Source organism: Chiloscyllium plagiosum, unplaced genomic scaffold, assembly GCF_037043375.1.
Source record: "Chiloscyllium plagiosum isolate Xiang-an unplaced genomic scaffold, Cpla_swu_hap1 HiC_scaffold_11, whole genome shotgun sequence".
Classification (NCBI taxonomy): domain Eukaryota; kingdom Metazoa; phylum Chordata; class Chondrichthyes; order Orectolobiformes; family Hemiscylliidae; genus Chiloscyllium; species Chiloscyllium plagiosum.
Window position 1 is genome coordinate 34515880 of NW_028270149.1, and position 12948 is coordinate 34528827.

The following is a 12948-nucleotide window of genomic DNA, read 5'->3' on the forward strand; positions in this document are numbered from 1 at the left end:
GGGCTCCATCTGCATCTATCATTTACTCCTCCCTGTCCTATCTTGAGCATATCGACCAACTTTTTCTGAACTACAATCAGATCTGAAGGGTCATTGGACCTGAATTGTTAACTCTGCTTTCTCTCCACAGATACTGCCAGACCTGCTGAGATTTCCAGCAATTGCTGTTTTTGTTTCTGATTTCCAGCATCAATAGTTTTTTTGTGTTTTTTTTCTAAAATAGTCTGACGCCTGTTGGTTCAGAAACTGTCTGAGTATATTTGAGACTACTTTTGCCAATCTGATTTGTCTCATCCAAACGAAGATTAAAATTGGTCATGATTATTGCAATCACTTTCTTAGCATTCCCATTGTTTCTTGATATATACAGTTCAAGCTCTCTAACAAGAATCAAGAATTACTCTTATCAGTGAATTCTATCACTTGCTATTTCTTATCTCCATCCAAACTGATCCTACACTTGATCTTCCAAACCGAGATCGTGTTGCATTCTTGTCTTGATTTCATCCTTCAGAAACACAACTCCACTTCATTTTCCTTACTTATGTTTCCTAAATATTATCTGTTAAAAATCTTTGAATATTTTATTCTAGTCTTTTTTGCTTTGCAACTAGACCTTGGATTAGCTATCATATTCTAACCACTTTTTAATATATTTAATACATTCAGCTCATCATAATTACTGCACACATTTAGATGAACTGGCGTTGTCTTTTTACCATTCGTCCCGACTCTCACCCTTACTGATATTTTGTATAAATTCTGTCCTTTCTTATCATTGCTTTATTTTCCTCTTTGTCATTAATTTTCACATGGATTCTCCTCAATCAATTATTTAAAGACTCTCTATATCCCTGAGACTTCATTCTGTGTGCTCACTTTCTGACCTTGACCAACTGTGTGACCAGGAAAGCCATTGATGTCATTTGCACAAAGCAAATATTCCAATTTTCGCCAACAATCTGCATTGAAACTCAGGTTGAATTCTGTTCTGAAGGCAGGATTCCAGTCACCTCCTTTGGGAGATATACTGTTCAGCCACGGTGTTCAATCGGCACCGGCTTTTACTCATGCTGCAGCCATCACTGTTACACCACAGCACTTTGCTTTTAATTTAGATGTAGGTAATGGATTGGTTGCTTGACTAACCTGTGGGCCTTTGTAAAAACAATTCTGTAAATGTTTTGGTTGTATTTCAAGCACATAAAATTAGGAGGGGGAAAATCTGAAAACAATTCCCAACTACAGGCAGGTTAAAAAAAAGCCAGTGTTGCCTCCAGCCTGAAATTCCATGTGATTGACAATTTGAAAGTTCTGTAACAGGAACATTTGCTACACCAAAGCTGAGTGAATGTCACAGTGAGAGCAAAGTTAGAAAGCAGTCATTACTTTCCATTTGAGATAAAAAAAAGTTTACTTGTGTAACTCAAACATATCTCTTGAGTCCAGTCTGCATCCCCATTCACCACTGCAAGACTTGTTGGTTCAAATGTAGAGATAAGGATGCAGTATAGATTGGAGAGACAGGATGCCTACTCGCAGAGCACTTCAGTGAACGTCTCCAGACATTCACACCAACCAATCCCACCACCCCGTGGCTGACCACTTCAACTCCCCCTCCCACTCTGCCAAGGTCCTGGGCCTCCTCCATTGCCACTCCCAAACCACCCAATGCCTGGAGGAAGAATGCCTCATCTTCCGTCTCGGGATCCTCCAACCCCATGGCATCAATGTGGATTTCACCAGTTTCCTCATTTCCCCTCCTCCCACCTTACCTCAGTTCCAACCATCAACAAGGTACTGCCCTCATGACCTGTCTGACCTGTCCACCTTCCTTCCCATCTATCCACTCCACCCTCCTCTCTGACCTATCACCATTACCACCATCTCCATTCTACCTAGCGCACTCTCAACTACCATCCCCCCCAGCCCCACACACCCTCCCATTTATGTTTCCATCCCCTTGGCTCCCAGCCTCATTCCTAATGAAGGACTTTTGCCCGAACCATTGATTTTTCTGCTCCTGATGTGCTGTGCTTGTCTAGCACTACACTCTCGGCCACAAGGAATATCCCTGCCTGGAGGACATACTCAATTGGTTAGAGCTGAAAATGTATTGCTGGAAAAGCGCAGCAGGTCAGGTAGCATCCAAGGAACAGGAGAATCGACGTTTCGGGCATTTCCTGAATCGACGTTTTCCTGAAGAAGGGCTTATCCCGAAACGTCGATTCTCCTGTTCCTTGGATGCTGCCTGACATGCTGCACTTTTCCAGCAACACATTTTCAGCTCTGATCTCCAGAATCTGCAGCCCTCACTTTCTCTCAATTGGTTAGAGGCAGGTTTGTGATGCAGAATAATGCCAACAGCATGATTTCAATTCCTGCACCAGCTTATGTGATTATGAAGGACTCTTCTACTCAACCTTGCCCTTTGCCTGAGGCATGGTGACCCTCAGGTTAAACCACTACCAGACGTTTCTCTCCAATGAAAGAACAGCCGTATGATCTGGTAAGACTATAGCGACTTCACTTTTACATATAATGGTATTACAACAAACAATGTACTTCTATAATTTGAACATTGACAATAGTGGACACTAGGAAGGTCTTGGTGTGTACATACAAACACATGAATTGGGATTAGGCTGGACTGTTTGGCTTCTCAAGTCTGTTCCACTATTCAAAAAAAAACAGCTGATCTGTTTGTATTTCTAATTCAATACACCAATCTATCTCCTGATTTGGAGGATGCTGATCTTGGACTGAGGTGGATAAAGTTAAATATCACACAACACCAGGTTATAGTCCAACAAGGGAAGGTGTGCGGTGTTTTGGCCTTTGTTGATGGAGGGATTGAGTTTCGGAGCTGGGCGGTTGTGCTGCGGCTGTGCGGGGCTCTGGTGCGGCCGCGCTTGGAGTATTGTGTGCGGTTTTGGTCGCCGCATTGTGGGGGAGGTGTGGGGGCTTTGGGGAGGATGCGGAGGAGATTTGCTGGGATGTTGCCTGGTGTGGAGTGGGTGTCTTGCTGGGGGGAGGCTGGGGGCCTTAGGGCTGTTCTCGTTGGAGGGTGGAAGGTTGAGAGGTGACTTAGTGGAGGTGTGTGGGATGGTCGGAGGGTTGGATCGGGTGGACAGGGAGAGCCTTTTTCCAAGTATGGGGACGGCAGACACGGGGGGAACACGGCTTTGGAGTGGGGGGGGATGGGTGTGGGGTGGATGTCAGGGGTGGGGTTTTGCTCAGAGAGTGGTGGGGATGTGGAGTGCTTTGCCTGCGGCGGTAGTGGATTTGCCAAGTTTGGGTGTATTTGAGTCGTCATTGGACAGGCATATGGACGTACATGGAGTAGTGTGGGTGAGATGGGCTTCAGATTAGTATGACAGGGCAGTGCAACATTGAGGGCCAAAGGGCCTGTACTGCGCTGTAATGTTTTATGTTCTATGTTCTATAAGTTTATTTGGAAGAACTAGCTTTCTGAGTGATGAAGGAGTGGCGCTCCGAAAGTTAGTGCTTCCAAATAATCTGTTGGACTATAACCTGGTGTTGTATGATTTTTAACCATCCATCTCTGATAGCCTTTGATTCCCTTGCTTCATTAAATTCGACGTAACTCTGCCTTAAACATATTCAATGGCATCACCTCCATCATCTTCTATGGCTGAGAGTTCCAATGTCGCATGACCCTCAGAGAGAAAGAAAACCCTCTTCATCTCTGCCCTAAAACAGCATCACTTAATTTTTAAAACACTCGTTCAGAAAATAATCACAACTAGAAACACCTTTTCCAGATTCACCTTGTCAAGATGTTTAACAATCTTCTATACTTCAATCAAATCACCCCTCACTCTTCTAAACTCCTAAATTCCAATGATAACAAGCCCAGTCTGTAGAGTTTTCCTCATAACATAACCTACTCATTCCAGGTATTAATCTAACTTCCAATTCAATTACATCCTTTTTTAAATGAGCAGAGGAAACGTTAACATGATATTCAAGACATGGTTTCTCCAATGCTCCATATAATGTAAGCACAACACCCTTACATTTATCTTCAGTTTCTTTCATTATAAAAATAGCATCCCATTAGCCTTCTTAATTACTGGTTGTACCTGGACACTGACATTTTGTGATTAATTCACAGGAACACCTAGATCCAGCTGCTCCTCTGAATTCTGCAGTCATTCTCCATTTAAGTAATACTCTGTTTTTTTATTCTTCCTGCTGAAGTGAACAACTTCACCATTTTCACATTATATTCCAACTGCCACATTTTTACCTACTCACTTAACCTATTTATATCCACCTGCAGCCTTTATAAGCGTTCTTCACATATAATTCTATCTATGTTTGTGTAATTTGCAAAATTAGCTTTCATACTTTGCTCCCCTCATCTAAGACATTGATTGTAAAAAGCTAAGGCCACAGCATAGACCCTTTAGGGGCTCTACTTGTCATATCCTGCCAATTGGAAAAAGATTAGATTTTATAAACTTAGTTTACTCCCAGCCAGCCAAGCTCCATCCATACTAATATATTACCCATATACTATGAGCTCCTATTTTGTGCAATACCTTTTACATAGCACCTTGTCAAATGCCTTCTCGAAATCTCAACACAATCTTGCAAGCGCAGTTTCTGTGGTGGTCGGGAGCTTTAACATTTAAAGTACAATTACAGTCTTCAATCCAAGCTTGGAGAGGCCTATTTTGCAACCTCTCACCATTCGTTCTCACCCCAGAAAGTTCCTCAATTAAATTTGGAATTTAGGTAACGATTAAACAAAGCTACTCTATAAGATCCTGATCGTAGAAAATCAGCAAGGGTTCAGAGATGAGCTAATGGAATGGGTGGAACCTGCATCATATCAAAGGTCTGCTGGGATTCTGTACAGTTGAAAATCCCAATCGATGTTTCTATGGTTAGGTCGAGAGAGAAGAATGAATGGGAAATGAAAAACTGATCGAAAGGTTTAGCAAAAGCTTATTAAATTGTTACAAAATCTGCACTAATTTTATTGCAGATAAAACCAATCTACATGAAAAAAATGCAATGAAATCACATACTTTAGAAGATACATTAGAAATTTAAGCAACATGTACAACAGTTGCCGTGAATCCATTTCTTTTTAGTTCGCTATGAACTTTATTCCAGAGCAATCTAAATGTAAATTTTAAAAGGACTGATGGACAGATTGGTTGTAAATTGACAGGCTGACAGATGGCCTGCACAGTGCACTTCCATTACTGTTACCCACAGCTGGAGTGGGTTTAATGATTGACAAGAACGCCACAATTCTACTTCACTTTTGATTTATGACATGACAGTTATTCCCTGGCTTTACTGAAACTGAGAAGGATGTATTGGCTATTTAAAGTGTACACTACAATGGAACACAAAATTCAAAGAACTAGCCTGCTTTCTTTGAATTGTTGCTGATCAGGGTTAGGCATCTTCCATCGAGAGAAAGTAAATAAGTTATTTCATCTGCGGATTGTTGGGGAAAAGGGAACATTTTGTATTATGTTATTGTCATAGCTATTGCTTGCAAAATCACAGTCCAATTCAAAAGGTCAAGATTTGCTAATATGCATCATAGTCCTGCTTATGTTGAGGGCATGGATAGCAGAAAAATAATCTTGCTTGAATATAAAACAAAATCAACTGTATCAGTAATTCTACTTACTTTTCACATTACAATTCAAGTCCTGAGCTGTGCACATTGTCATATAATAATCATAAATTAGCTTTGTGAGCATTTCAGTACCAAACATTTCAGTGTAAAGACAAAAATAATTGTATTGAGTTTGTATCAGATTTTAGAGAGAAGAAAGTTTAAATAGTGACACTTCATTTTGCAAGATTTTTTAAAACCTACCTTTACACTGCTTAAAGCTATATTTAACTAAATACCTATATTCTTACAGGCTAAACATTAATGTTAGCTGATTCAAATGCAAGTCAAATTTAATATTTCTTCAATCATTCGATCAACGTATTATTTTCTACTTGAAAAGTAACCATATATCTCCAAGAAAACAGCACAATTTTGCAAATCTTATACTTGTATCAATCCAACGCATCACCACAATTACAGCTCAAAAAAAAATTCAAGAAGCCTGACATCACCCAGGACAAATCGACCTGCTTGATTGGCACTACATTCATCACTTCAACAATCACTCCCTCTATCACTGAATTTGAGTGGCAGCAATGTGAATCATCTTTTTAAAATTCACTTGTGGGCATCACTGGCTGAGTTGGTATCTAGTGCCTGTCCCAAGTCACCCTTGGAAAGATAGAGATGAGCTACTTTCTTGAACTCCTGCAGTCGGTGTGCTGTCAGCCTACGCTATCATCTTTTCTACTGTGATTTAAATGGCTCTGGTTGAATAGATGAAAAATAAATAGTTTTGATCCTGCAATAAAATGCAACTACTAATTCCTTTACACTGACAAATAGGCCCCCTGATTTCAAATCAAAATGAACATCTCCAGCTCTCTCCTTCCCAGAGAGCTGCCTATTATTTGGGAATGTGGCTATGAGAAATGCATGGCTGAGTTTCAAGTGCATCTCGGCTTCAGCACAATAGGTTCTCTGTTCACCTGATAATAAAGGACACTTTCAAGAATTTGTAATAGCACATTGATGTTGCATCTTGCTTGTTGAAACAAACTAACAGTGTTACAGTATTACAAGTCTTGTTATATGTCAGAAAGCATTTTCTTCCTTAAATCAATGAAATGGAAGCTGGTATTAAATGGTGCATTTTTTTGAAGGAATATAAAATATTTCCATTGACGTTCCATAGAATCTGAGGACTATACATAGTGTATACTAGCTGAGAGTACTAAGTGATCTGAAGGGGCAAGGTGTATATATTAATGGCATAGAGGTGGCATGGATTGGCATGTGTGATCGGAAGAAGCATAAGTTGGCATGGTGGATAGGTGGGGAGTGAAGGGTGAGGTTCGTGTTGCATTAAAACATTGCTGGAAGCTGGGATGCTGTGTTGGAAATGCAAGGTGGGCATTCTAATTGGCCCACTTCCTCACACATTCTCCTCAGGGGTATAAGCATGGCTCACAAACTGCATTGCCAGCTCCATCCTGGAGTGAAAACACAAAAATAGCATATGGTGTCACACATGACTGATCCACAAAAGCGTAGGTCAGACTTTCCCAGAGCAGAGGAAGATTTTACCTCATAAGTATGAATATTACAGTCGATCATTCAAATCACTACAAATTAAAAGCAACTTGTGTTGTTTGAAACTTTTGTATTCAGTGAATAGAGTCTGGTTTACCTTGCCTATAAATATATACAGCATTGGTAGCTGAGAAGTTGGCTGTAATAGCAAAATTCTCTCTGTTGGATAGATTTGCTTCCACTTGCACCGACTTGTCCACCTCACGATAGAAACTGCTGACTTGGCCAGTTGGAAAAGTCACATTCGTCAGGTGACCATCACTGTCATACCTAGGTAAATGAAAGTTTTAAACAAAGAAATTAGGAATAATTACATGTTGTTGATACCACACAAAAGACGTTCTTAAGGAATATTTAACCCGAGGGAAGGGGGGAACCAAAAGAAAAAGATGTATCTGGAAATACAGCATCAGATTCTATGGGTACATCCTGCTTAATGCTCAAACATCACTCTTGATACCTCCATTGTCCCTTACTTGCCAAACACCCATTACCAGGTGAGCAGAGCATTTCTCAGTGTAAATATCAGGAAGGCTAAATCTATTATTGTCAATTCCAGACAAAAAAAATCAGTCCTTAGTCATAGATGCCAAGCTTCTCCCTGACAGGTATCTTGGGTTGAACTAGAACAAACACAACATTGGTGTTTTGCTGAACCATGAGGTGAAGTTCTGACCATGTATCCACTCATTCTCCAAGCGAGTCTACTGCCAAGTCTATATTGTGTCCATCTTCACCCGAATGCTCTGCACCTGAAGTCTTTAGCCATGTCTTTGATACCTCTAGGTTTGACTATTTCAATGTGCTTCTAGTCACCTCTGATATTCAACTTTCTATAAAACCTGAGCTCACTCAGATCTGTGATGCTCATGTCTTACTTCTCAAAAAGCCCTTTTCAGTCATCACCCCCTGCATTTACTCACTTACACTGGCTCCCAATTTGGTAATGCCTCCATTTTAAAATCTTTAGTCTCGATTTCAAATCTTTTCATTTAATCATCTCCACCCTGCTCTCTAAACATCTTTAGGTCCACAAACATCTGAGATATCTGCCCTCCTGTAAATCTGGCCTCTCCTGCATTCCCAATTATAATTGGTATACCAATGATGCACTCAGCTACTTCAGCCCAAATCTCTCTGGAATTCTCTCCCTACCCCTCCACACCTAAGATACTCCATAAAGCCTATAGCTTTGACCATATCTGTATCTTAATGACTTCTTAAGTGGCTCAGTGTCATATTTTGCTTTATAGTATTCTTGCAAACTCTTTGGGAGATTTGATCACTTCAAAGATATTCCATAATCATGATCTATTAAAAAGAAAACCACATTATTTTGTTTCAGTATCAGTTTTGGGAGACCAGATAGTTACTGCTTATACTTCCTCCCATCTGCTGGAACAAAATAAGTGTTCAGTTTGGATTTGTAACTATGGATGGAAGTGAAAGATCTCCATCTGCAGTTTTTAGTTTCAACAATAACTTACACATACATAGCACTATTATGTAGTAACATTTCCCAAAGTACTTCCAAGGAGCATTAGTCAGTAAAACATAACACAGAGTCATATAAAGACATTATTTGGAAAGATATTCAAAAGTTACAGAGGTGGGGTTTCAGGGCTTGGGGCTCCATCAGGTAAACAGGGAAACAAAGTTTGTAGCCTGGGCAACTAAGAGTACCGTGAGCACAGCAATTAAAATTGGAGTTCTTCGCAGTGGGAAAAACTAGAAGAACACAGATATTTTGGAGGGCATGGGAATGGAGGAGATCCAGATTATAAAAATTACATGGAGAAATTTGAAAATAAGGCCAAATTTTAGAATCCAAATGTTGCTTAACCAGACGAGAGTGTAGGTCAGTGAGCACTGGGGTAATAGATGGGTGGAACCTAATGCAGACAAGTACACAGGTGACAGAATTTAGAATGATCTCCAGCTTACGGAAGGTAGAAAATGAGAGGTCAGTTATGTAGATGCCTGATTTCCCAGTTTTAATTTTGAATGCCATCTGATCTGTTGACAATTATCAATTATTTACCCACAGAAACATCAAAAAAGTGACTGTATCCTTGGTTGCAAAAAGCAACATGTTCACCACTCTCTAGGTGACAGTTTCCTGTTCCTTTCTGGGTGTCTAATTATCAGAGCATTGAAAATGGTACCTTGAGCAAGAGTGGTTGTTAGTTCCCCACAGGAAAATGCATTTCTGTTCCCTATGAAAATTGTCCTGACTCATCTCTGCTGCTCACACTCACTGTACACCCACTTTAGAATCCACAAATGAGGTTGGATTCCACTCTTCTCCATTACTTGGTCATTAACTCTATTTCATTTCACTTTATGTTGTGTCGAGGACAATTTATTCCGCCACCCTGCACAGTCTTGGCATGGGCTGACAAGAACTTAAAATCCATTTGACTCTTTACAAAAGTTGGAATATTTTTCCAACCACATCCCTTTAAGGCTAATGTTACTTTTGTGTTATTACTTAATTTTAATAGCTATTGGTGCAGAGCCAGAACTGTGCCGGGAGCTGATTCTGTTATTCAAATTAGCTGACTATGCAAAATGAGATAGTCAGCTCAGTATGGTTTGGGGCAACTTGATTCAAGCAGCCAGCAGCTCCAGGCATGTAGATTGCTGCCGTTGCAAAACTAGGGCCAATATGTACTCAAGTAGGTTATGTTTGCTGCACACTCTGAGCTTTGGGGTTTCTCCTGAATCAGATGCTGCCATGAATGTGGAACTGATAGATGCAATAATTTGCACTGCACTAAATAATTCACTTTTGGAAGCAGATATCTCCTAACAGCTAAAATGACAGCTATGTTAGTGTTTCTAAAACATTATTTTTGGATGGCATGTTTGCATTTATTCCTCATTCTTAATTGGTCTAAAAAGGTGATCGTGGAATTTCTCCTTAAACCATTTCAGGCCTAGTGCTCTTGCTGCATCCATTTTGACCCACTGACAATTAATAAAAAATAATATTTGTTGTTTCACTCACAAGCTGAACATGTAAGTCACACAAGCTAATGTTCTCGTGATTTTTCTACTCTTGCCCTTCTCAGTGATTGTAGTTGCAGGAATGGGAGTTGCTGTTGAAATAACTTTGGCAAACTACTATTTTGCATCTTACAAATTATGTATATTGCAACCAAGGTGCACTGATGATCAAGGGAGGGCGCATATACATCACAAATCTACCTGACACTTGTTGGGGTCCAAACTAAATGTTGTGTGGCTGTTGGTGTGGGAATATTTCATTCTCAGATGATTTATGAATGGAACTGAACACTATGAACCATCATTGGGATGGAGGGAAGTTCATCAATAAAGTAGCTGAACATGGCTGAGATGAAAAACACAATCACATCTGTTGTGCTTTGAGCCAGATATGAAGTCAGGTATTAGAAAGGTTTCCTTTTGAGTTTTTTTGACCTTAGTTCATCCATAGTATGTTGTTGGAGGAGAAAGTGGGCAGGTGCTGAGGCAGGAGATGTGGCTGTGGTAGCGAGTCTGTTTGAGAACGTGGCTGAAGAGCTTCTGAAGAGCCCTGAAGAAGGGCTTATGCCCGAAACGTCGATTCTCCTGTTCCTTGGATGCTGCCTGACCTGCTGCGCTTTTCCAGCAACACATTTTCAGCACAGTATGTTGTTGCCAAATTCAGCCATTCTCATTTCCCCTCTGATATTCTGCTTTTGGGAATAGTGGTGAAGTACATTCTGGAGCCAAATAGCTCTTGCATCTAAATAGCAGTGAGCTTATTCATATTAAATAGGTTTCATTTGATAGCACTATTAACAATGTCTTTCGTTACTTCCGAGATGATTGGGAGGAGGCTGATAGAACAGAATTGACCATGTGCATGAATCTTTTTATCTTTAAAAGATTATATGGTGTTGCAAGTTCTACACATCAGCAAATAAATGCCTGGAGCATAACTGTGCGGGAAAGTTTTGGTGAACTAGTTGAATGTTATTGCAGGTTTCTAGTTTTACTGATACTCATAGACTTATGCATTATACACCTTTACGTTAATGTATAATTCATGGTGGTAAGCGGTGAGAGAAGGAAAAAGGACTACTATCTTTCTCTTTTGTCAATGAGAGAAAAAGGAGATGCTTTTATATAAGACTTTTCACGGTCACTGGGTGAAGCAAAGCATTTTAGAGCAAATGGTGTACTTTAGGGACTGGATTTTGCCAAGTGAATTATTGATTTTATTTCACTGACATATTTTGGTTAATTTTTTTTACTTTGTGTGATAATGTTTGTTAATGTCTCAATGTTTATTTGGGCAAAATTGAGTTATTAAATGTTTGAAGTCTCTGTTATTGACAATTAATATCTAAAATTATCATTTTTATGGAATTGTCGGAACAGCATCTTTTTTATGAAAGAACATTTCTGAGTTGGTGTACTGTTAACACGATGTTTCATTCACAAGTAGACAATGGATGGGCATGGAAGTGGTACATTGGCAGTAAATTGGCATGCATAGATTGAAGGGTCAAGGGAAATAACTAGGAAGCATTACGTTGGCATGGTGAGTATGAGAGGTCATTGGGAATATGTGGGAATCAGCTGTTGTGAGAGGATAGGTTTAGAGGGCCTTACCATTTTTGTTCCAATTGGGATGAATGTGTGGGGAACCAAACTGGGCCTCTGACCAGCTCACTTGAGCACTCGCCTGTCACTTGGTCACCTAGGACTTGTTTACAGGATCAATGGGCTTGACCCTCTCCCACATCCAACCCTGGTCTGACAAAAATTGCACAATTTAGGACCCTGTAGCTGCAACTGACTTGCTGAACATGAAAACTTCTTAACCTGAGGAACCACTTTAAATGCTGAATATATAATCCCCTACTATACATCATTAGCTGTACAACACTTTGAGGTAGGTAGGGTCATGAAAAGTGCTATTACAATGCACGTGTTTCTCTTTTGTCTTTTCAAAAAGAAGTAAAGGTAATAATTCTCCTTCCTTTATCTCTTAACACTATAAATTTTACACGAACATAAAGATGCAAAATCTATGTCTATGGGCATTGGTAGAACAAGTAAGTCTGACAATGCTCTAACTTACTCTTAATTTGGTTAGATAACATAATCAAAGCCCATTGTTCCTATTCACTGAAAAGGGAAAGGAATTTTTATATTACAGTCATACATTTTTCATCCCTTTTTTAAAAACTCAGCTCCTATGTTGTTTCTGCATTTTCTCCAGCCGTCTGTGATTTGTTCCATGTGCCATCAGATTTCCATCAAGCTGAAGTGCTCTCAATCTACAGCAACCAAGGATACCTCTCAAGAATTCAGTTTGAAGTACTCAACTCGAGGATTATTTAAATGCACTTTCAATTCAAGGTACAGAGAGCATGCAAATTAAAAGCTAGCAAGTTATCATTGAATACAGTAGATTCTTCTGCCTTGTGAATGCAACCAAACCAGAATAGCTGGATAAAGCAGGCCACCAATAAAAACAGAAACTGAAATAAACAGCCTAGCTTAAAATACTTCTGAGAAAAGTAATTTTGGCTATGAATTTCCCCTTCTAACTGTTAAGAATGCAAAATATTGCTTATGAGAAAAAGAAAAATCAATTTTTCACATGTGCATGTTTTAGCACTCCTTTAAGAATGATCTTTTGTGACTATCTTGTGGTAGTTGAAAGTTACAAAGCTGGAAGAGAGCAATTGCCTCATGGGGCCTCCACTGGCGTTAGCCTGTGGTGC

The 12948-nt window shown here is 39.8% G+C and overlaps 1 protein-coding gene across 8 annotated transcripts in view; it reads right to left on the reverse strand.

Annotated features, from left to right (window-relative positions):
• Nucleotides 1–12948, reverse strand: part of tenm1 (teneurin transmembrane protein 1) — a 2430772-nt gene that overhangs the window by 39390 nt on the left and 2378434 nt on the right. For all 8 annotated transcript variants that reach the window (XM_087991975.1, XM_087991977.1, XM_087991976.1 and 5 more), the window contains one exon: nt 7302–7474. In XM_087991975.1, the coding sequence (XP_087848101.1) occupies nt 7302–7474 (173 nt within the window). The remainder of the gene's footprint in view (nt 1–7301; nt 7475–12948) is intronic.